The sequence below is a fragment of the Erythrolamprus reginae genome, chromosome 5 (assembly GCF_031021105.1).
Source record: "Erythrolamprus reginae isolate rEryReg1 chromosome 5, rEryReg1.hap1, whole genome shotgun sequence".
NCBI lineage: Eukaryota > Metazoa > Chordata > Lepidosauria > Squamata > Dipsadidae > Erythrolamprus > Erythrolamprus reginae.
Genome location: NC_091954.1, coordinates 23,522,940 through 23,547,048, shown reverse-complemented (window position 1 = coordinate 23,547,048; position 24,109 = coordinate 23,522,940). Strand labels below are relative to the sequence as shown.

General features: G+C 39.9%; 1 protein-coding gene across 2 annotated transcripts in view; it reads left to right on the top strand.

The window, feature by feature from the left end:
• The window catches only part of SPOCK2 (SPARC (osteonectin), cwcv and kazal like domains proteoglycan 2), a 118,195-nt gene that overhangs the window by 69,133 nt on the left and 24,953 nt on the right, over positions 1 to 24,109 (top strand). For both annotated transcript variants that reach the window (XM_070752230.1, XM_070752232.1), the window contains exons 2-5: positions 1,649 to 1,694; positions 5,670 to 5,784; positions 8,517 to 8,631; positions 21,263 to 21,377. In XM_070752230.1, the coding sequence (XP_070608331.1) occupies positions 1,649 to 1,694; positions 5,670 to 5,784; positions 8,517 to 8,631; positions 21,263 to 21,377 (391 nt within the window). The remainder of the gene's footprint in view (positions 1 to 1,648; positions 1,695 to 5,669; positions 5,785 to 8,516; positions 8,632 to 21,262; positions 21,378 to 24,109) is intronic.

Sequence of the window (24,109 nt, the reverse complement as noted above, 5' to 3'; positions counted from 1 at the left end):
CAAGCTAGTAACACAGTTGTTAACTGAATCTGGCTTTTGACTTTGCTTGTCATAAGATCGCAAACATGGATCACACAACCCTGGGACACTGCAACTGAGTCAGTTGTCAAGTGTCTGGATTTTGATCACGTGACCATGGGGATGCGGCAACAGTCGTAAGTGTGAAAATGGTCCTAAGTCACTTTTTTCCTCCAGGAATGTTGTAATTCCAAACAATCCCTAAAAGAACTGTTTTAAGTCAAGGACTGACTGTATGAGATATTTCACCCTCTGAATTAATGTTCCTTCTAATGTAATTTATCCAGGGGTGAAATGCTACAGGTTTGACCCGATTCAAGCATATTGGTAGTGGCGGCCACCCATGGTTTAGAGAACCATTCGTGGTGACAGCGCATAGCTCCACCCACCTGCCTGGATGTCGCCATTTTCTTTTTTTAACCCTATGTGCATGCGCAAAGAATTCTACACATGCACAGAGGGTGAAGAAACTCACATGACGAAGCAAAACCTTAAGGTTTGGTGGTGCATGCTTCCAAACTAATAGGGAAGATAAGTAGATTTCATTGTTGAATTTATCCTTATTCAACACTCTTTGGATTGTTAAAACTAGAGATTTCTCCCTGTTTCCAGTCCAATACAGTGATCCCCCGATTATCGCGAGGGTTCCGTTCCAAGACCCCTCGCAATAATCGATAATTCGGGATGTAGTGATGCGGAAGTAAAAACACCATCTGCGCATGCGCGCCCCTTTTTCCATGGCCGCACATGCGCAGATGGTGGAGTTTGCATGTGGGCGGTGGGGAAGACCGGGGAAGGTTCCTTCGGCCGCCCAACAGCTGATCTGCTCCGCAGCGCGGCAGCAGCGAGGAGCCGAAGATGGGGTTTCCCCGTTGCCCAGGCAACGGGGAAACCCCATCTTCGGCTCCTCGCTGCTGCCACGCTGCGGAGCAGATCAGCTGTTGGGCGGCCGAAGGAACCTTCCCCGGTCTTCCCGCCGCCCAGGCAAAGGGGAAACCCCAAGATCGATTGCCGCTTGCCACTTGCCCGTCACCCGCTCGCCCGGCCGCTCGCTTGCCCGTTCGCCCGCCCGCCTGCTCGCTTGCCGCTTGCCCGTTCGCCCGCCCACCTGCTCGCTTGCCGCTTGCCCATTCGCCCGCCCGCCTGCTCGCTTGCCGCTTGCCCATTCGCCCGCCCGCCTGCTCGCTTGCCGCTTGCCCGTTCGCCCGCTTGCTTGCCGCTTGCCACTTGCCCGTTCGCCCGCCCGGCTGCTCGCTTGCCGCTTGCCCATCACCCGCTTGCCCGGCTGCTCGCTTGCCGCTCGAGAGCAAGAGGGGGAGAGATAGAGAAAGAGAGAGAAGGAAAGAAAGAGATGAGAGAGGGAGGAAGAGAGTGTGAGAGAGGAAGAAGCAAGATAGAGAAAGAGAGAGAGAAAGAAAGATGAGAAAGGAAGGGAGTGACGTCATCGGGTGGAAAAATCGCGATATAGCGATTCGCAATGATCGGGATCACGAAACTCGGGGGATCACTGTAATGCTGTGCCCAAGATTGAGGAAGACTTTTGATTTACCTGGCATTCTGAATAACAAGGGTTTTTTTATTGCTGACATTTTCTATTAACTTGTTCTTCTTTTTTGCTTCTCTCTAACAGGATGACTACATCAAGAGCTGGGAAGATAATCAGCCAGTAGATGAGGGTAATTTCTTTTCCCCTTTTTATAGTGTGTATGTTTTTTAGTGTTGTTGCCACCAAGAGAAGGATGGCTGAAGTTGCTTGGAAAGAAAGGTTTTTCTGCAAATTGTTGAGAATGAGAAATTGAACTGAGGTGGTTGTTCTCATTTGCTTGTTATCCATTCTTGTAAACATTTGAAAATAACTGCATGCCAGGATGTTCGTAAAGGCAAATGTAAAGGAAAATGTTTTGCTTTCTTCTGTTTTATCAGCTCTGAGTGCATTTTACAAACTGCAACATTCCTTGAGAATGAAAACTATTATTCTCCTTTTTATTTTTGAAGTTTGGTATTTCTCTTTTGGAAAAGAGCCAATTTAAATATTAGGACACGTCGAGTGCCAGGCGTCAAGAATGGATTCCAATTTTTCTTCTCTATGGTTAAAATCCATCTCTCTTGAATGGTTTCCTTTGTGATGTTATGTTTTCTAGTAATAGATCTGTGTTCCCTTTCTTTTTCCAATTGTGTTGGGAAAAGTCTTGTTATATAACATATATTACAACAGAACACAGAGGTTTGTAGTTTTCTCTGTGTTCATTTAATTATAGTGCCCTCTAACAATATGCTGTTCAATATTTGTATGTAGGATTTGCTATAAACAATAATAAAAAATCCTTTGTGCATTAACACTGCATTTTGAACTCCAGAGTTCCAACTGTTGCAACTTCCATTCATATACAATCTCCACCTGCTATTCTATATCCTCCAAATGATTGAATTGGGACTTCAACACAGGTTATTTTGCTGTTTCTTTCCCTGTTGTGGAATTCAATAGACTTGGCTGTCCATGTTCATACTCAGCTATTTTCTGAGTTAATTTGGACTGTGTTCCAGGTTTTAATTAACTGCAGTGCAATCCTATACAGATCTATTCAAAAGTAATCCCTGTTGTTTTTAATGGGGATTACTCCTTGTTAGATTATTGTACCATTGAAGTACTAATCTTTGCTTGTTAAGTGTGGTGGAGCTACAATTATTTAGGGTTTTTTTGTGGGGAAGGATTTTTTTCCTGAACTTCAGAAAATTGTGTAAGAGCATCTGCCTGACAGCCTTTTGCTGCCTGTAATATTTGCTGGCTACAAACTCACAAATTCATTTATTTTGCCAATGAAATTGGGAAGTTTAAAGCTAGATCCGAGTGTGGCTTGTGATCCAAATCTAGCAATTATTGCAGGCAATTGGTGATAATGTAATTGGAGGCCTTGCAAATTAGGATCATTGGTTCACCTCAAGAGATTTCTACTGTCGGTACAATATGATATTATGGATAAGCACTGTCATTCTACATATCCTCTCAGTCAGTAGCTATAAGCCTTTGGGAGATTTCTGATAAACACATTGGTCTTGCTGGATCAGAGCAAATTTCTAGATCGAGTCATTACTTTACAGTGCTTAAATTTTGAGCCCAAATGTCTCTGATCCAGATTCAGATGTTTGTGACCATGATTAAGGTGGCTTGGCTTTTATCCATAGTTACTGTTTTCCTTTAAAAAAAAAAAATCCAAATTATAATATGGGTTATGATTGAAGATGGAAAACAATATAAGTTGTTTTCATTCATCCTGGTTGTCAGACCTGCCACCACTTACACCTCTAAATAGAAATTGGCTCCATTTGCTGAGAAAAGCATAGTTTTATGAGAAGGGTATTGCAGCCATGCATAGCTGAACTGTGCATTGCTCTAAAGTCAGCCTCCCATCACTGATGCTCCCCCCCCGACCAATCAGTTTTAAGCAAGGTGTTTTTTGAATGGTCAGTTCAAGCATAGATTGGTAAGCAGCTGCCTTTTCTCAGTCGGGTGACCTTGAGGCAGCATCTTGAGGAGATGCAGCAGTAAATTTTATTTTCCCCCAAGCATTCTCCTCCCATCCACTCTCTCCAGAGTTCATAGCAGACTGTCGCCGGAGGGTAGCAAAGTACAAGCAAAGCGTAAGGTGGCAGCTGACACTGGTGGAATTTGGCCATTTGCTGGCTGGGGAATTCTGGGAGTTGGAGTCCATGAATCTTAAGGTTCTCTAGTTTGAGATACAGGGGTTTGCAGATATATGCTCTTTGCAAAACCTAGAAAGCTTTGGACTTGTGAGTGAGCATCTCCATGTAAAGATGTGAATCCACTTATTTACCTATTAACCAAATATTCAGAAGTGCACTCAGCTAGCGAATGCAAGTCCTTGAGATCTCCTACACTGAACAAACGCAATTTCTTCTGCAGCATTTTAGCTTATATTGAAACAGGATCGGGATATAAATTCAACACATGAATAAATAATGTGGGTCCATCATTTCAATATTATAAATAGCAGCCAGGGTATTAAAAAAGGCATAACAAAATTGGCAATCAAACTGCTTTTAAAACAAATCATGAGGTGACTTTCAGTTCCTGAGATTGTTGTATAAAACAGCACTTCACAATGTAACTAGAATTGCTTATGATATGTTAGATGACAGTCTGGGTCAGTGATGGCAAACCTATGGCACAAGTGCCAGAGATGGTACTCTGAGCTCTCTCTGTTGGCATGCGCGCCATTGCCCCAGCCCAATTCCATTATGTTTCTTCCATGGGGAGAGGAGGGTAGGGAGGAGGGAGGATGGAGGGAGAGAGAGAGAGAGAAAGAAAAAGAAAAAGAAAGAAAGAACAAAGGAAAGAAAGAAAGAAAGAAAGAAAGAAAGAGGGGGAGGGAAGGAAAGGGAGAGAGGAAAGGAAAGAGTGGAGGAGAGAAAGAGGGAGGGAGAGAGGGGGGAGAAAGAAAAAAGGGGGAAGGAGGGAGAGAGAGAGGGAAAGAGAGAAAGAGGGAAGAAGGGAGGGAAAGAGAAAAAGAGGGGGGAAGAAAGGGAGGGAGGGAAAGAAATATTACAAACATTTTTCTTTTTAATTGTTGCTAAATGTAATATTTCAAAAGCATGTTTCTTAGAACAATTAGCTGAACTCTGCCTTGTTTATCATTATTTTATGTAGTAAAACCTCATTATTCAGATTAAATTGCCGTGTTGGCACCTTGCGATAAATAAGTTCGTTTTGGGTTGCCATTTGGGCACTCGGTCTCTAAAAGGTTCACCATCACTGGTGTGTGTAAAGATGCTCGAGGAACGATTAAGCAGGTCAACCTATTCTTCAAACCACCTGAAAATAGAATGAGAAGCAATGGATCTATGAAACTAATCAAGGAGAGAACCAACCTGGGACTAAGGAGGAATTTCCTGAGAGCGAGAACAATTAATCAATGGAATGACTTGTCTCCAGATGTCTGCAACACATCTGGACAAAATGAATCTGGACAACCATTCATGTCTAGTGTTGGGCAAACCAAACTTACGAAGTTCGGGTTCGTACTGAACTATGCGCGGTTCGGTTTACCGACCCCCAAACCTGAATTTTTGCAAAGGTTCAGCAAAAGTTCAGGTTCAGGTTTGGGAGAGCGCCAGAAAGCGCCAGAGCCTAGATGTCATCTTCCGGAACAACCGGGGCGCTTCCCAGCAGTCTCCCGAACCCGAACCGAAACTTTTGTCGAACTTCCAGGTTCGGTGTTCGGGAGACCGCCGAGAAGCGCCCCGGCTGTTTCCAAAGGTGACAGCTGGGCGGCGGCACTTTTTCAGAAGAGCCGGGGAGCTGTCGGCCAGTCGGGAGGCGAAAAAGGAGGTGGGGAATCCCACTAGGAGATTCCAGGGGCAGAGCTTTGACGTCACTGAGACGTCCTTCCTGGCCAGCTGAAATGGGGATTCCAGGAACTTTTTTAAAAATTCAGGTGCCGAACCCGAACTATGTTGGGTTCACTCAACACTATTCATGTCTGAAATGTTATAGGGTTTCCTGCCTGAGCAAGGAGTTGGATAAGAAGGCTTCCAAGATCCCTTCTAACTTTGTTATTCTGTTAAGGTGAGTGATATTTTGGATCCCAAAATTAGTGTAGGATGACACATGTTCTCTTTGCCACTTGCTTTAGGTCTGGACACCACAAAAGATCCTTGCCAGAAGATCAAATGCAGCCGGCATAAGGTGTGCATTGCCCAGGGTTACCAGAGGGCCATGTGTATCAGTCGCAAAAAACTGGAGCACCGGTAAGGAAGCCATTAAGTTATACATACATTAATTCATCATCATCATCATCATTGTTGTTGTTGTTGCTGTTGTTGTTATCTTTTCTCCACAGTTTCCATATACCGGTATATATATATCAATATATACCTTAAGAATATGTCAATAGTACACACATTTTCCAATCAATCAAAATTCAACAGCCTATTTTTACATGTAATCTTGCTGTTATTGATCAGACTGTTTCTTTATTTTCTCAACACTCCCCTCTCTCTATCTCCTTCTCCTCTCCCTACCTTCTTACTCCTTCTCTCTCTCTTCCTATTTCCCTCTCCTCTTTCCCTTCTCTCCTTCCTTTTTACTTCCTTTTTCTCCTTCTAAACCCTTCCCTGAATGATTTTAATTCCAATACATATTACATTTAACAGACTGATAACATTTTCCCATCCTTCTTTGGCTTGCCAATGTCACTTTTAATCTTCTTATTGTTTAACACTATATCTATATTGTTAAGTCTTTATTTTAGGTATAAGTTATTAATCTAATGCTACCTCCTTGATCTAATTCTGTCATCTGGGTTTCCTCAGTTTCTTTTCCATTTTATTTTTATTTTAATCATAATAATTTAATCTCTATCATATTCTTTTTCTATCTATTCATAAAATTTCACCCATACATTATAGTATTCTGAATCTTTTTTATCGTTAAGTTTCATTGTTAATCTATTCATTTCTGCACAGTCCAAGATTTTCTTAAGAATTTCTCCTTCGGTTGCTATTTTATTTATTTTCCATTTTTGTGCAAATGCAATCCTAGCTGCTGTTACTACATGAACAATTAAGTTTAAATACATTAATTCCTGATTGAGTGATCTAGCTATTCATATATTTTTTGATATACATATAGTCCAAGGAGAAAAATCAGCTTTTGTCTGTGGAATTTGAGGATTAGATTGAATTTGTCCAGAGATATATTGTAACTTTTTAAAATACAAAATTATTTACACTTAACAACTTAATGTTAAATGGAAATTGAAAGAGATGTTTAAAGTTTTTTTTTACAGTTATTGGATCAAAATTAGAGAGCAGTTATCGCACCATTACTGGAATGGGATGAGGTAGAAAAATGATGGATGGATGAATTCTAGGTTTATAGATGATATTGAACTTATATTTCATTATCCTTTAGAGAGTTGTATGCAACATTAGCCAGATTACGAGTTATCATAGTATATTAAATGCCACATTTTATGCCTCCTAAACCTTCCCTTTCCACCTCAAATCAGAGCACTGATATTTTTGGTCAATATCCCCCTGGATGGCTTAGAAGAGGTGCTAGGAAGTTGTACTTTAGATGCCTAACATCTTATGAACCAAGATTGGGAGATCGTAATCTAAGAATTTCAAAATTATTCCTTCTGTTTGATAAAAGTGTTAATGATGTTTGCCACCTAGTGCTGTGGGTCTTCCATGACTTGGAATCTGGGCGCACATACACTTATACAGAACAAGGAAATAAGATAGTGCCACATCCTGTCTGAATAAATAAAAGGAATGCCAACATCTCATCTCGTATCTTTTTAAAGATAAGGGAAAAAAGTCACAGAGAAAGAAAGGTGTGTGCTGCACACCTTTACCTATGGCTGAGACAAGGAATGGAACAATTCAACAAGTTCAAAACTTAAATTAAGTTCAACAGAACCATGGCCAATAATAATAAAATTCAGAAAGTCAGTCCAGAAATACAAAACGACAATAATTTTGACAAAAATGTGGTCACCAATAATAAAAGTAACTGAATGAAACATTTGATACAGCATTTAATTGTCCTGAGATAAGTTGTGCTATGGCAACTCCTAGATCCCTAAGGTACTTTCTGCTTTCTTCACATGACCTGCCAGACTGCTTCAACAAGGTTCACTTCCCTTTCCTGGCTCTTCCACCATGATTTAATTATGTGGTTGAAAGTTTAGAGACGAACCGTCAGCTTTCACTTCTGCTATGAAGCACTTCCCTTGATATATGTCTGTTCTTTCTTTCTTTCTTTCTTTCTTTCTTTCTTTCTTTCTTTCTTTCTTTCTTGTTAGAGTTGAAAGGGACCATGTAGGTCATCAAGTCCAACCCTCTGCCTGAGCAGGAATCCTAAAGCACCCCAGCCAAGTGGCAGTCCAATCTCCTCTTGAAAGTGTCCAGAGTTGGGGAGTTCACAACCTCCGCAGGCAGGTTGTTCCAATGGTTGATCGCTCTGACCGTCAGGAAGTTCTTCCTTACTTCCAGGTTGAATCTCTCCTTGGTCAGTTTCCAGCCGTTGTTCCTCGTCTGGCCCTCTGGTGCTCTGGAGAATAGAGTGACCCCCTCCTCTCTGTGGCAGCCCCTCATATACCTGTATACAGCTATCATGTCCCCTCTGGCTCTCCTTTTCTCAAGGCTATCTCTCTTGAGGACCACGAGTCAAATTTAGTCAACCTTTGGATGTGTTCAAGATTAGCAGCCTTCATAATTCCTGTTTGCATGCTGGTTGGAAATCTGTAAATCTGTAAACCTGTGTTCACAACACCTCTGGAGAGCACCAGGTTGAGGAAAGACCTTGGTGACTTTTCTTCAAGGGTGCCAACATTGCAGTAAGAACCTGTGTGTGAATTAGGGGCATTTCACCTTTGCAAAAACCCCAAGAAGGAGAGAAGTTGATCTTAGCCATGCTTTTTTAATGTGTGTTGCTCTTTCTCTTTTCTCTATGCCTTGTGCACGGGCACTAGAATCAAACAGCCTGCCGTGAAGCTCCATGGAAACAAGGAGAACCTGTGCAAACCTTGTCACATGACCCAGCTTGCCTCCGTCTGTGGCTCCGATGGCCATACTTACAGCTCTGTGGTAAGGAAAAAAACAATAGTTGATTCTGAAAAAGAAGCAGGGATGGGAAGCAGCGGGGGAGGCAGCTTTGGGCTAGCAGAGGATCTGCCTACTTTATAACAGATTGGGTGTTTTTCTTGGGATCAGTGAGAGGATCTGAACAGTACAGGTAGTCCTCGAGTTACGGCCCCAAAATTTATGTTACTAACTGAAAAAGTTGGTCAGTGAGTTTTCCCACTGGGCGTCTATAAGAAAAATTTGGGGCGTATACTAGAATCAATAAAATTCTGTAGCTTATTTGGCATTACTTTATTAATTTATTAAGAATAGGGAAGGGGAAGGGGAATACAAAAAGAAAGATAGGAGGGGTGTGTGGGGCAAGAAATCTTTTTACACAGTAGCATGTATATATTGTTGTATATTCATTTCAAACATTTATAGATAATTATTTTGTATTCAATATTCGTATTTACATGGTCTTATATCTATAATATATAGTAATTTAAGAGTAAAGGACTGCTTTGCTATATGCATTAATAGATAGGTAATATAGTAAAGATTTTAGATAAGGTAAAAAAAAAAGGGGAGGAGTAGTACCTGCAAGCTAGCAGGGATATATATTGTGACAACTTAGTTTGGTTATGTTTATTCATTTTGTAGGTAAAAGATATTTGTGAGTTATGTTGTTAGTATATTATATTTGGCATTATAAAACCTTTCAAAAACAGGCCTGTCCTTGCAATTTTGAGAAAAAGGGGAAAAGTAATGCCAGTATTTTCCAGGAATTATTTTAGACAAACATGTTTATCAAAATACCAAGAATTGGAGCGAATGTACAATGTAACAATCGGTTTGTCCAGCCCTGAAAATGCAAGCACATGTGCCTTCAAAACACAACGGTATAGGACGGGATAGTGCCGGGAGAGCCGGGAGGGTGGCGGGAGGTGTCTCCCGTTGTTCGCAACTACCAGTTTGATCAAACCAGTCTGAACCGGCAACAACCCATCTCTGGTTTTGCCCCATTTATTTATTTTTTGGCCATAGTTGTTAAATAAATCACTGCATTTGTTAAGTTAATAACACGGCCGTTAAGTGAATCTGACTTTCCCACTGACTTTGCATGTCGGAGGGTCTGAAAAAGGGATCTTATGATCCGGCACACTGTAGCTATCATAAAAATGAGTCAGCTGCCAGGGATCTCAATTTTGGTCATGTGACCATGAAGATGCTGTAACGGTTTTGGAAAATGGCCATAGGTCACTTTTTTCAGTGCCGTTGTAACTTTGAATGGTCACTAAATGAACTGTTGTCAGTCAAGGACTACCTGTAGCTGGTACCTGTTGCAAAGGCCCATCAGTTAGAATTCCACTCTAGAACTAATTCTGTAAAGCCTTTTTGGGTGGGTAAAGCATTAATAGAAACATAGAAACATAGAAGTCTGATGGCAGAAAAAGACCTCATGGTCCATCTAGTCTGCCCTTATACTATTTTCTGTATTTTATCTTAGGATGGATATATGTTTATCCCAGGCATGTTTAAATTCAGTTACTGTGGATTCATCTACCATGTCTGCTGGAAGTTTGTTCCAAGGATCTACTACTCTTTCAGTAAAATAATATTTTCTCATGTTGCTTTTGATCTTTCCCCCAACTAACTTCAGATTGTGTTTCCTTGTTCTTGTGTTCACTTTCCTATTAAAAACACTTCCCTCCTGGACCTTATTTAACCCTTTGACATATTTAAATGTTTTGATCATGTCCCCCCTTTTCCTTCTGTCCTCCAGACTATACAGATTGAGTTCATTAAGTCTTTCCTGATACGTTTTATGCTTAAGACCTTCCACCATTCTTGTAGCCCGTCTTTGGACCCGTTCAATTTTGTCAATATCTTTTTGTAGGTGAGGTCTCCAGAACTGAACACAGTATTCCAAATGTGGTCTCACCAGCACTCTATATAGCGGGATCATAATCTCCCTCTTCCTGCTTGTTATTCCTCTAGCTATGCAGCCAAGCATCCTACTTGCTTTCGCTACCACCTAACTGCACTGTTCACCCATTTTGAGACTGTCAGAAATCACTACCCCTAAATTCCATTTTTAACAGAGTTGTGTGTTATTCTTACTACACCTATCCATTTCTTTGCCTATCCCTTCCACCCTCACAACAACCGCTGTGAGATGCATTTGGCTGAAGAAGATACCCAGAGGGAAATGGTAGGGGGGAAACCCATTACCCTCAAGCTGCTTGGATTTCAACTCCCACTACTAACATGGTAGAGGAATTTGGGAAATTGTTACTCAAAATACCCGGAGGCTCCAGATTGCCTATCTAGGCACTAATTGCCTTGTGTGTTGTCTCATTCCCTTTGCAGCTACCCGAGGTAATGTTTAGATTGCATCTTTCAGTATGGATTTTGATCAAACCACTCCCGCAACTCTTCGTTCTTAGCAGCAACAATATATTAAAGGAAAAGCTTAAATCTGTTTAATTTCTGCAGGCTGAGCTATATTTTGAAGGCACAGAAATGACAGCACTGGCATCCTGATAACAAATTACCACCACCTTTCAATTTAGAGTGGTTTAAAGCCCCCCTCCCCTTAAATGTAATCTGCCATTTCCTAGGGCAGTGGCTGCAACGATTGCTGATGTCTGAAATTGGATCAAATGTTTTCTCATGGGCTAGCATGCTCACAAAGTTGCTTTAAGAGTAAAAAAACAGGATCCCCAGGAGGAAAAGTGATATATAAATGTAATAAATCAACTTGATCTGTATCTCACAAGCACTTGGTCATTCGGGAAGCTTGGTTTTATCACTTGTGAAGTGATGAGAAAGAAAACTCAAGAGGATTGATATTTGAAGTTTTCTTCTGAGCTATGAAAGAATACGAAGCCCATGTCACTTTTCTCTAAATAAATGATTACTTTTCTATTACCAGAAAGTCACATAAGATAATGCCTACTGTACTTTTGCTAAGAGATAAGCAGTGTAAAGAATTTTGTACATACTGTATGTAATAAATAAATAAAGTGGGGGAGGGGATATAAGCTCCTTTAGATGTCTTCAATTTTCCAGGGGAAAATAGCAAATGACCCTAATGATCTTGATTAGGGGAAAAAAGAAGTTTATGTTCATATATTGGCATCAAACATTATCCCTTGGTGCTGATAGCAACAATTAAAAATAGATTCACTTGACTGGAATACATCATAGATAAAGCTAATTATTTTTAAATGGGTAGATAACAATACAATATTGCCAGAATTTTGGGGCAAAGCAAATGCTTTAAATAATGACACAGGGGTATAGTTAGAATCATAGTTCCCTCTAAGCTGAGCAGTGAGCAATCGCTCACTTAAAAATCATCAACTCAGAGTTTTCCAAACCTGCCCAGAAGCCGAGAGGGAAAGAGTGAGAGGGAAGGAGGAAGAGAGGAAGAGAGAGAAACAGATAGAAAAAAGAGAGGAAGGAAAAGAGAAAGAAAAAGAATGGGAGTAAGGAAGAGAGAAAGAAAATCAAAATCTAGTTTGAAACTAGCTCAACTATTTAAGTGGCATTTTGATATTGATAGAGTTGCCCTATTATGAGCTCACTGTTATAGACACACAGTACAGTATTTTATTTTGAAATTCTCTGAGGCAAAACAGGGTGGGTTTTTTGTTTGTTTGTTTGTTTGTTTGTTTGTTTATTATTTCTGTGCCGCCCAGTCCCGAAGGGACTGCCGCTCAGACACTATACTTTTCCGCCCATCCCCCCCAAAAAATTAGAGGGAACACTGGTTAGAATGGTAAAAATGTGTTTTGCATGCCTTACATTATATTCATGACAATTTGCCTTATGTTATAATGGAACTTCCAGAATCAACACTTACTTGGGTAACTCTGCTGTGCTGTCCTGTCCTATTCCCCCCCCCCCCTTTTGGCTAATAGAGGGTAAGCTTTTAACTTCTGCTATCAATATGGAGACACTTGTGAAGAATTAATACCACTTTATAAGGCCTTGGTAAGGCCACACTTGGGATACTGCATTCAATTTTGGTCACCACGATGAAAAAAGGATGTTGAGACTCTAGAAAAAATGCAGAGAAGAGCGACAAAGATGATTAGGAGACTAGAAGCTAAAACATATGAAGAATGGTTGCAAGAACTGGACATGGCTAGTTTAATGAAAAGAAGGACCAGGGGAGACATGATAGCAGTGTTCCAGTATCTCAGGGATTGCCACAAAGAAGGAGTCAACCTATTCTCCAAAGCACCTGAGGGTAGAACAAGAAGCAATGGGTGGAAACTAATCAAGGAGAGAAGTAACTTAGAACTAAGGATAATTTCCTGACAATCAGAACAATTGATCAGTGGAACAGCTTGCCTCCAGAAGTTGTGAATGCTCCAACACTGGAAATTTTTAAGAAGATGTTTGGATAACCATCTGTCTGAAGTAGTATAGTTTCCTGCCTAAGCAGGGGGTTGGACTAGAAGACCTTCCAACTCTATTGTTGCTGTTGTTATTATTATATTATATAATTATAATTATATTATTATATTATTATAAGCTTTCAAGAAGAGACTGCACTGCCATCTGTCAGAAATGGTGTAGGGCAGTGATGGAGAGCTTTTTTTGGTTTGTGTGCCAAAAGGGGGGCTTGCATGGGGGAAAGGGACATGTGTGTCCACACCCATAATTCTATGCACCCATGTGTACATACACCTGCATGCGTGACCACCGCTCCCAGCATGCAATGGCACACCTATTTTTCGCTCTCCCCAGGCTTCAGAGCCTTTCTCAGAGCCTGAGATGGACAAAAACAGCCTCTTCCCGAGAGCCAGAAATGGCCCATTTCCCAACTTTCAAATTGGCTATTTCTGGCCTCTGAGTGGGGTGGGGTGGGGTAGGGGAGGCCATTTTCACCCTCTCCAGTCTCCTAGAAAGGCTCTGAAGCCTGGGGAAAACAAAAACATGGGACTTCCAGTCCAACCAGTACTGGAAAACAGGTGGTTTCTGGCCTCCATAGGACCTTCGGGGATGGGGAGGCCATTTGTGCCCTCCCCAGGCTCCTAGAAAGGCTCTGTAGCTTGGAAAGAGCAAAAAAGGGCCTTCCCCACACCCCTGGAGACTGGGAACAGCCTGTTTTCTGACTCCCAGTGAGCTCAGAAGGCCTGAACCCACGTGCCCACCAGTATGGCTCTGCGTGCCACTTGTGGCATATGTGCCATAGGTTCGCCATCAGTGGTGTAGGGTCTCCTGCTTGGATGGGGGGAGCTGGACTAGATGACCTACAAGGTCCTTTCCAACTCTATTAAGGTAATCAGCTACAGGTATGTTTCAAAATGGAGCCGATACGTGCTTCCTTCACATTATGTCTAATATTATTTCTATACTTTCCCTTTCTTATTCTTTTTTCCTGAGCTAAAAATCCTTTAATATACACGCATTTCAGGTAATCAAAGTCTGTATACTGCTTGGCAAAATGTCAGAAACTTTTTGGTCTAGTGGTTAAGGTACCAGACTAGAAAAAGGATGACTGTGAGTTCTAGTCCTGCCTTAGACATAAAAGCTAACTGGGTGATTTGGGGCCAATCACTGTCAGGGTTGTTGTTGTGGGGAAAAATAGGAGGAGGAAGGGTACAGGTTGTTCTCGACTTACAACAGTTTGTTTAGTGACCATTCAAAGTTGAAAAAAGGACTGATGTCCGTTTTTCACATTTAAGACCTTTGAGGCTTCCCCATAGTTACGAGATCAAAATTCAGATGCTTGGCAACTGGTTCATATTTATTATTATTATTATTATTATTATTATTATTATTATTATTATTATTATTATCATCATCATCATCATCATCATCATCATCATCATGATTATCATTATCATTATTAATTAGATTTGCATGCCGCCCCTCTCCGAGGACTCAAAGCAGCTCACAACAACAATAAATACAATAGAATACAAATCCAATATAAACTATATTAAAAATCCATTGTTTATTAAAAACTAACAATTCTAAAACAATCACATCAATCTCATATGTTGAGTCAGGAAAAGTGAGGGGGGAAATTAATCCCCCCATGCTTGGCGGCATAGATGGGTCTTCAACATCTTACGGAATTCGAGGAGAGTGGGGGCAATTCGAATTTCAGGGGGGAGTTGATTCCAGAGGGCCGGGGCCACCACAGAGAAGGCTCTTCCCCTAGGTCCCGCCAGATGACATTGTTTAGTCGACAGGACCTGGAGAAGCCCGACTCTGTGGGACCTAATCGGCCGCTGGGATTCGTGCAGCAGGAGGTCATTTAAGGCCATTGCTGTGTCTCCCAAGGTCACACAATCACCTTTTGTGACCTGCTAAGGAAAGTCAACGGGGAAACCAGATTCACTTAACAACTGAGTTATTAACTTATCAATTCACCTAATAATGATGGCAAGGAAAGTTTTAAAAATGAGGCAAAATTCACTTAGCAACTGTCTCACTTAGCAACAGAAATTTTGGGTTCAATTTTGGCCTTACTTTTGGTCAGTTTGAGGACTATCTTTATGTTCACTATTTTGAATTATATAATAGCAATAGCATTTAGACTTATATACCACTTCATACTGCTTTTACAGCCTTCTCTAAGCGGTTTACAGAATCAGCATATTGTCCCCAGCAATCCTCATTTTACTCACCTCAGAAGGCTGAAGTCTGAAGTCAGCCTTGAGTCGGTGGTGACATTTGAACTGCTGAACTACAGCTAGCAGTTAGCTGAAGTAGCCTACAGTGTTGCACCCTAACTACTACGCCACCCTGGCTCTTATCTATCTATAAAATATCTATAAAAAATAGATAGATATTTATGTAGGGAAATGATAGATAGATACTGTAGATAGATAGATTAGATAGATAGAAAGATAGATAGATAGATAGATAGATAGATAGATATAGATACGATAGATAAATAAATAGATAGATAGATAGATAGATACGATAGATAGATAGATAGATAGATAGATAGATAGATAGATAGATATAGATACGATAGATAGATAGATAGATACGATAGATAGATAGATAGATAGATACGATAGATACGATAGATAGATAGATACGATAGATAAATAGATAGATAGATAGATAGATAGATAGATAGATAGATAGATAGATACGATAGATAAATAGATAGATAGATAGATAGATAGAGATACGATAGATACGATAGATAGATAGATAGATAGATACGATAGATAGATAGATAGATAGATAGATAGATAGATAGATAGATACGATAGATACGATAGATACGATAGATACGATAGATAGATTAGATAGATAGATAGATAGATAGATAGATAGATAGATAGATAGATAGATAGATAGATAGATAGATAGATAGATAGATGGTAGGTAGGTAGGTAGGTAGGTAGGTAGATAAATAGATAGAATTAAAAAATAATTAAATAAAAAATAATTAAAAAATTAAAATAAAGGAAGAAAATAATTAAAATAAATAAAATAAAATAAAATATCCCTGCTACTGGCAAAGGCCTCTTCCCATATATCTCATAGAAGGAATGTTTTGTCCTACGCAACACATCTACCATCTCATTCAATGTAATATACTTGTCATTTTCTAATTCTGACCCCCATTCCTCTGGGCATCATCATTTATTAAAATGCTTGTGCTCAGGTCAACCAATGACTGAAAGATGTGCTTATAGCTTGCAGGAAAAGACCAGTCCATTTCTAATTATGCATCTATGAACGTTGGGAAGCCTTTGAGTGATTAGTTCCAAATAGGAGACACAGCAAGAAATTTCATTTGGAAGATTAACTTTTAAGGAGATTCATTATGCCTTGCTTTGACTTCCTCGTGGCTTGAAATTTAAATAACAAAGCCAAAGCAGGATCAAATAGTCAGCCTGCTACTAAATCCTTCCTGCACAATCTGCCCCGTGAATTTAAAAAATCTGTGTGAAGAATGATCCATATTGCCGGAAAACACTGAAGGGGGAGAACTGAAGCTTCAGATGTATCCAACACCTGCTGTGCCAAGAAGCAGGGCATTTAATGTGTTTGGACTGAATTGTAAGCAAGACCACCTATAGCAGGGGTGTCAAACTCGATTTCATTGAGGGCTGCATCAGGGTGTTTTTGATTAGCTCAACATCAGTCAAGTTGGAGGGCACCTGTGGCGGCTTAAGCACTCTGCCAGCAAAATCGAGCTCTCGAGTTCTGTTTTTACCTGCGACGGCCTCCTATATTTCTCTACCAATGAAAACAGAGCTTGGGAGAGCCACCCACAGTCCCCGCAAGCCTGTTTTCACTGGCAGAAGCACTGCAGGCTGGTCCTTTGTGGTTTCCAGGTCGGCCCTGAGGGGCAGATTGAAGCACCCTGAGGGCTGAACCCAGCCCTCGGGCCTTGAGTTTGACACCCCTGACCTATACTGTGCTTTAAAACTGCTTTATGGTGAGCAACATTCAGTAAAGACCCAACTTGGATTCTGCAAATAGGATACACATTGTAAAACCTTGGCATGTTTTGTAAGTCAGGAAGCAAACAGTTCTTCAGGGCCCTGAAGCCTGGCATCCAACATCTAGAGGTCCCATTCCTTAGCTCCTCCTTAGATTTTGGAAGGTCAATCACATGCTTGTGAGCATATTTTCACCCTACCAGAAGAAGCAGAAATATGCTTTTACAAAAATTAAAAGCTAACAGTTGAGATTCTCAGGTTGAGGGGTAGGAGACCTGATATTTGCCTGGTGCCTTTGGAAGATCCATAGTCTTGGTCATCTACCAGATTTTTGTCTCTGCTGTTTGGAAATGAAGCAATATTTTGAAAACAGTGGCTTGTAGCTCTTTTTATATTCATAGTATGATTTTTCTATAAGTTGAACCTACACCTGAACGCGATCACCTTCGGTGAGATAGTTTGGACCACTTTATCTGATAAAGATCTATATCCTGACATGGAGTTGGTGTGTCTCATTGTATATTCCACTTCTTTAGCCATTTTGAGAACAATTTTTGGTAGTAGTGTTCTGCACTAATCTCTTTGGCAGTGCCAATGTCACTCCCAAACCATCAAAAACTAAGATCAAAGAGAGAGGTCTCTCCCACATACACACCACATACAAACTGAGCAGAATCTTTATCATGTAAGTTTCAGATCAAAGTCAAGGCTTAACCTATAAAGACATCTTTGGCTTGGCTTCCTTTTGGACCATTTCCTCCAGTTTAAATCTGCTCATTCTGTGCATTCCTCCTGGTGGTGTTTGAGAGGAGAAGGCCGCACATGACATGAGGTTAAGCAGATGTGCATTTAGAGGTGGTCCTTCCCCAAATGTCAATGGAGCTGCTCTGAAGTTCATTTTAGTATCTTGGCTTTGGTTGCAAAACCATTAATACAACATTGTTTCTACAGTAATGTCTGGACACAAACAGTAACATTTGCCTAACTTTTCATTTTGGTAGATGCACTACTTTTAAGTGAATGGAATTTCATATATTTAAGGGAGGGGTAGTGTGTTTTAGGAATGTTCATGTTGTTGTGTTCCATTCTGGTAAACAATCTTAATTTTTAGTTTGGGCAATATGTGTAAGAATAATAACAATGCTGCCAGAGAACAAAAAGTCACTTTATTTATTTATTTATTTATTTATTTATTTATTTATTTATTTATTTATTTATTTATTTATTTACTTACTTATTTATTTACTTACTTACTTACTTACTTACTTACTTACTTATTTATTTATTTATTTATATTTTCATTTATTTTTATTTTATTTTATTTATTTTATTTTATTTATTTTATTTTATTTATTTATTTATTTATTTATTTATTTTATTTTATTTTATTTTATTTTATTTTATTTTATTTTATATTTTATTTTATTTTATTTTATTTTATTTTATTTATTTTATTTTATTTTATTTTATTTCTAGGCCACCCTTCACCCTGGGACTCAGGGCAGCTTACAGCATAAAAAGAATACAAAATAGACAATAATAAAATACAATCCTAATAGCTACATTTGGAAATCCAAACATTTAAACTAATGTAAAAACCCAAACTTATAAAACCATTCAATCAACATTCATCTCATCACAGACATACTATTTGGCAGGAGTAGGGTGTCAATGCTCAATGGCCCCAGACCTGCCAGCAGAGGTGTATTTTTAAAATCTTTGAAAAGGCCGGGAGGGTGAGGGCAGTGTAAATCTCTGGGGGGAGTTGGTTCCAAAGGACCAGAGCTGCCACAGAGAAGACCCTTCCCCTAGTCCCCACCAGGTGGCATTACTTGGCTGATGGGACCTGGAGAAGGCAGACTCTGTGGGATCGGACCAGCTGCTGGGACACATGAAATAGAGAATCAGTTTACAACTGATTTATTAAAGATCTTTAGGGGTATTTACTTTTTAACAAAATAGACCTTTTCCAGACATAGGGGTCGAAACTATCTCACTGAAATAAGTCAGGCAAGGGAATTCTGAAATATGATGACCTTTGTTGGCTCTTTCTTATAAAAGTAACAAGAGGGAATTTTTTTCCCTGGCCTTTGTAGACAATTTTTCAAAACATGTTTATTTATTTGTTTGTCAACTGAATGAAATTACCAATTCCATGAAGACTCTGGTGTAAGCATTAAGAAACAGCAAGGAAGAAATTAATAAAGCTAGGTGATACATGTTGAAAGAGAAAAGGCTATTCTAATTAACGTGCGATTTCCTATCAAGGATTTTACACTCATTGTAGCCCAAAGCCAGAGGGGAAAAGCAGATCTTTGAAAGACTTTATAAATGCAATTACTACCCAAAGAGGGCAGGGTGTAAAAATCACAAAGTACAATGGGCATCTGGCCAGAGTGAGCAATAAATTTGGAGGAAACCTTAAGATTTTGCATACTAATTATTTTTATTATTATGTTGTGCTTAGCCACTCACCAATAATATAACTAGTGCATTCTCTAGGCATCCTAAATAAAATATAAAAAAGCATTGTCACTATTCACAAAGACTTATAGAAATTGAACTGAGTAGTCCACCAGTGCCTGATCCAAAACACATTAAGGGCCTTGGATCCTAGAGGTGTGTTTACATTGCCAAAGAAATGAGGGGTGAAGTAAATTACAGAAGTTATGCAGGGGTATTATTTCCTAACACTAATGATGTTTTCTCAGGGGTAAAATGCTCCCTCTTCGCTCACGGCTGTCGGTTGTTGGAGAGCTGTCATGAATTCAATTCAATTCAATTCAATTTATTAGATTTGTATGCCGCCCCTCTCCAAAGGCTCGGGGCGGCTCACAACAATAATAAAAACAATATTCCAGTGAAAACAAATCTAATATTAAAAAGCACATAAAACCCTATCATATTTTTTTTAAAGCAAACAACATATACATACCCAAACATAAATATAAAAAAAGCCTGGGAGAAAGGTGTCTCAACTCCCCCATGCCTGGTGGTATAGATGGGTCTTGAGTAATTTACGAAAGACAAGGAGTGTGGGGGCAGTTCTAATCCCCGGGGGGAGTTGATTCCAGAGGGCCAGGGCTGCCACAGAAAAGGCTCTTCCCCTGGGGCCCGCCAAACGACATTGTTTGGTCGACGGGACCCGGAGAAGGCCAACTCTGTGGGACCTTATTAGTCACTGGGATTCGTGCAGTAGCAGGCTCCGCCCACCCTCCCGTCCACCGCCATTTGGGTTCTTTTACCCTTTGCCCATGCGCAAAGCGTTCTATGCATGCGTAAAGGGTAAAAGAGCCCAAATGATGGTGTTTGGGCAGGTGGGCGGAGCCTCATGCTGCCTTTGCGACTGGCTCTCTGGCAACCGACAGGCACAAGCGAACCAGGAGTATTTCACCCGGTGCTATCTAGTTGGGTTGTGAAATGTCTGCAAAAGCACCAAAGACCCCACAGTTCAACCCTGAGCTACACATATTCTCTTCTGTTGCCCTATTTCTGAGTTGGACTGCAAAGGCTATGCCAATCATGAACTTGTGACAGAAATAGTTAGATTACATAGTACAATGTGCTTTGACGACAGCCAACAATGTAGAACATCCCAACTGCAAAGAAACAATACAATAGACTCAGGAAGAGTATGAGCCGGCTATTAATGGAGAAGCTGTTAATGCATTTTGATGCATCACCAAAAGATGGTGGGCTGTTTTTCATAAGGGTTTTTAAGCTGAAGAGGAATGACTACAGTTCAGGGATGATTTTCCAGAGAGTATATTGCAGGATGAATGAATCCAGAAGCAGACATATTTTACTAGGGATATTTGTAAGATCTACTCTGACTTGAATTAATGACATAGAGAAATTGTCAACTGTACGAATTTATATTTCTATTGTCTATCGGTATATTGATATTGTGACAACCTATTGAGTCCCACAATGAATATATTTTATAGTAGGAAGATTTAGCAACTAGGATAAATAAAAATGATCTGTTACATGTTTATGCATGAATTTCTAGCTGTTGCATTAAATCTTCATCTTGCTCTAGAACTTAGATAATATCAATAATCTGTTGAATTCATGTCTGGGCACTGGAGGACCAAGTGAGTTGAGACTATGATGATCTTTGCAAGAGAACCAGTAACGTCCCTTATCCTGAAGTTACTCTTATTTGATGGTCAGTTGCTTCTTGTTTGTGTGACTTCTGTGTTATTCTTTTGCAGTGTAAACTGGAGCAACAGGCCTGCCTGACGAACAAGCAGCTGACAGTGAAATGTGAGGGTCAATGCCCATGCACAAGTGAACATAGTCCAACCTCTTCCACAGATCTCAAGCAAGGTCAGATATCATCTACTAAGAATTTGAATAGTTGTATCCTTTCTTGTTCTTCTGGATCTATAGAGCAATGTTTCTCAATTTTAGAAACTTTAAGAGGTGTGGACCTCAACTCCCAGAATTCCCTAACCAGCATGTGGATTCTGACAGGGAGATTCTGGGAATTGAAGTCCACCTATCATAAAGTTGCCCAAATTGAGGAACACTGCTCTATAGACATATGGAATAAATAAGAACACTGGTCAAATTAGACAATGAACTGTATTCCACGACTGACCTTTTCTGTCTGCACATGACACACTTTGCTTTATATATTTGTTTGTATCCTGGACAACATCGCCATCTGAATATAGGTGACATCAATCCTTGACCATACTGTAGATGAAGTCAGTCTTCCTCTGACACAAAGCCCAGGTATTTTGAGGATAAAATCAACATTATTTGATTGGCAAAATGGCAACAATTTATCAGATAATTTAGTTGCAAACAGACTATGAGAATAAGCAAAAGGAAAGCTTTAAAGCAGAGATTCAAACCGTTAAATCCGAGGTTCAGTTTTCAGTTTAGGTTTCATACTATCTGGAGTTCAATTCTAAATCAAGCAACAAAAGATAAACAAATGACCATCAAGAGATCCACTCAGCTTCATACAATAAGATGTGCTGGTTATAACTCACAAAATCCTCATAACCTACCATAAATATTTGTGGGCAAGCTTAGAATGTTAGGGGCAAAATACACTCCAAAAATAGGATTAATATTACCTGGGATTATGTACAATAATCCTTTAAGTACATACACTGTACATCTGATATAAATGTAAAAACTGAAGAGGTTTTTTCCTCATTATAAAATACAAACAGAAATAAAGGCAATTGCAAAAGAGGAGAGGAGAGGAAAAGAAAAAGGGAAGGGGGGAGGGGAAGGGAGGGGAGGGGAGGGAAGAAAAAGGAAAGGGGAGGGGAGGGAAAGGAAAGGAAAGACATAAAGCAAGGAAGAAGGAGGAAAAAGACATTTTAAGAAGGGAAGGAGGAAAAAGTAACAAAAACAGTGATTTCAGACTTTTTTCAGTAGGATATATAATAAAGTTATAGTATTTTTGGTTATGCCAAATAATAGTGATTAGCCATTCTATAACAATAACCCACTTAATTGTCAAAAGTCCAAAGTCAAAATTTCATTTTTTTTTCTCTTTCACACAGAAAATCCACAAGCGGATTCTAAATACCCACAAAATTATATAACTTTTCTGTCCCTAATTAATGCGGTCAGCTTTGCCATCTCCACCACTTCCATTATCTTTTCAAACCATTCATCTGTGGTGAGGATTAACACTTCTTTCCATTTCTGGGCATAAAATTTTTTTGCAACTGAATACAAATAGTAATATTTTCTAAAATACAGTGATACTTTGTCTTGCAAACTTAATTGGTTCCAGGACGAGGTTCTTAAGGTGAAAAGTTTGTAAGATGAAACAATGTTTCCCATAGGAATCAATGGAAAAGCGATTAATGCGTGCAAGCCCAAAATTCACCCCCTTTGCCAGCTGAAGCGCCCGAAGCAAAAACACAGAGGTCCGGAGGTGGGGTTTCGAGGACTTTGGTGTTTTTGTGATGCTGCGATTTCACTGATGCTCCCTTCGCTGGGAAACCCTACCTCCGCACTTCCGTTGCCAGCGAACGCTCATTTTTCCAATGCTGGGATTCCCCTGCTGGGATTCCCCTGCAGCATCACAAAAACACAAAAGTACGGAGGTGGTGTTTCCCATGGAGGGGAGCCTCAGGGGAATCCCAGCAGTGCAAAAACGAGTGCTTTGCTGGCAACGGAAGTCTGGAGGCGGGGCATCCCAGCGACGGCGATGGGTTTGTAAGGTGAAAATAGTTTGTAAGAAGAGGCAAAAAAACCTTAAACCCCAGGTTTGTATCTCAAAAAGTTTGTATGATGAGGCGTTTGTAAGACGAGGTATCACTGTATCTATGGAGATTTTGGCATCCAGGTCATGGTTTGCCCAAAGGTTTGCCCTTGTTTTTTCTTTGAAGACATTTCGCTTCTCATCCAAGAAGCGTCTTCAGCTCTGATAGGACAGTGGGTTCCTTGCTGTTTTTAAAATTACCTGTATATCATATATATTATTGCATATAAATCCATCTTTAAATAAGCAAGCCCTCAAATTTTTAACCAAAATGCAATGAAAAATATAGGGCAACTCATTGATAGATGGCACATTTTTCATGATATTTTGATGAAATTGTCCAGGATCATCTTATCTGCAGATGGGCTTATACACAAATATATACAGTACATCTGAAATAAAAACTCAACACTTAGCATCATAATAAAATCTTGATTTTAACTATCTTTTCCTGGCAGATTTTAGAAACAACAGACATTGTGTTAGCTTTGGATTCACGGTACTAACTAATAATGATCATGGTGCAGTGTTTTTGGAGCAGTCCACACCACTGGTGTAAATTCTCTTTTTTGCAACAATTTGCATCATTAGCAAATGACACAAAATGTATAGATTAAGATTTCAGAGACATTCAGCTTTCATAGATACTCCTTCCCCTCCTTCTCGTGAGGTCTGCAAAGTTGACATTTTAATGCAATTTTCTGTCACCAGATTAAAGTAGATGAGTCACTTTCTTGTGACTATTAGATCAATTTCATTGCAACCCTAGATAATTTTTCCTCTGTATTCTTGTCCTCCTACCCTAACACTGAGAATTTATTGC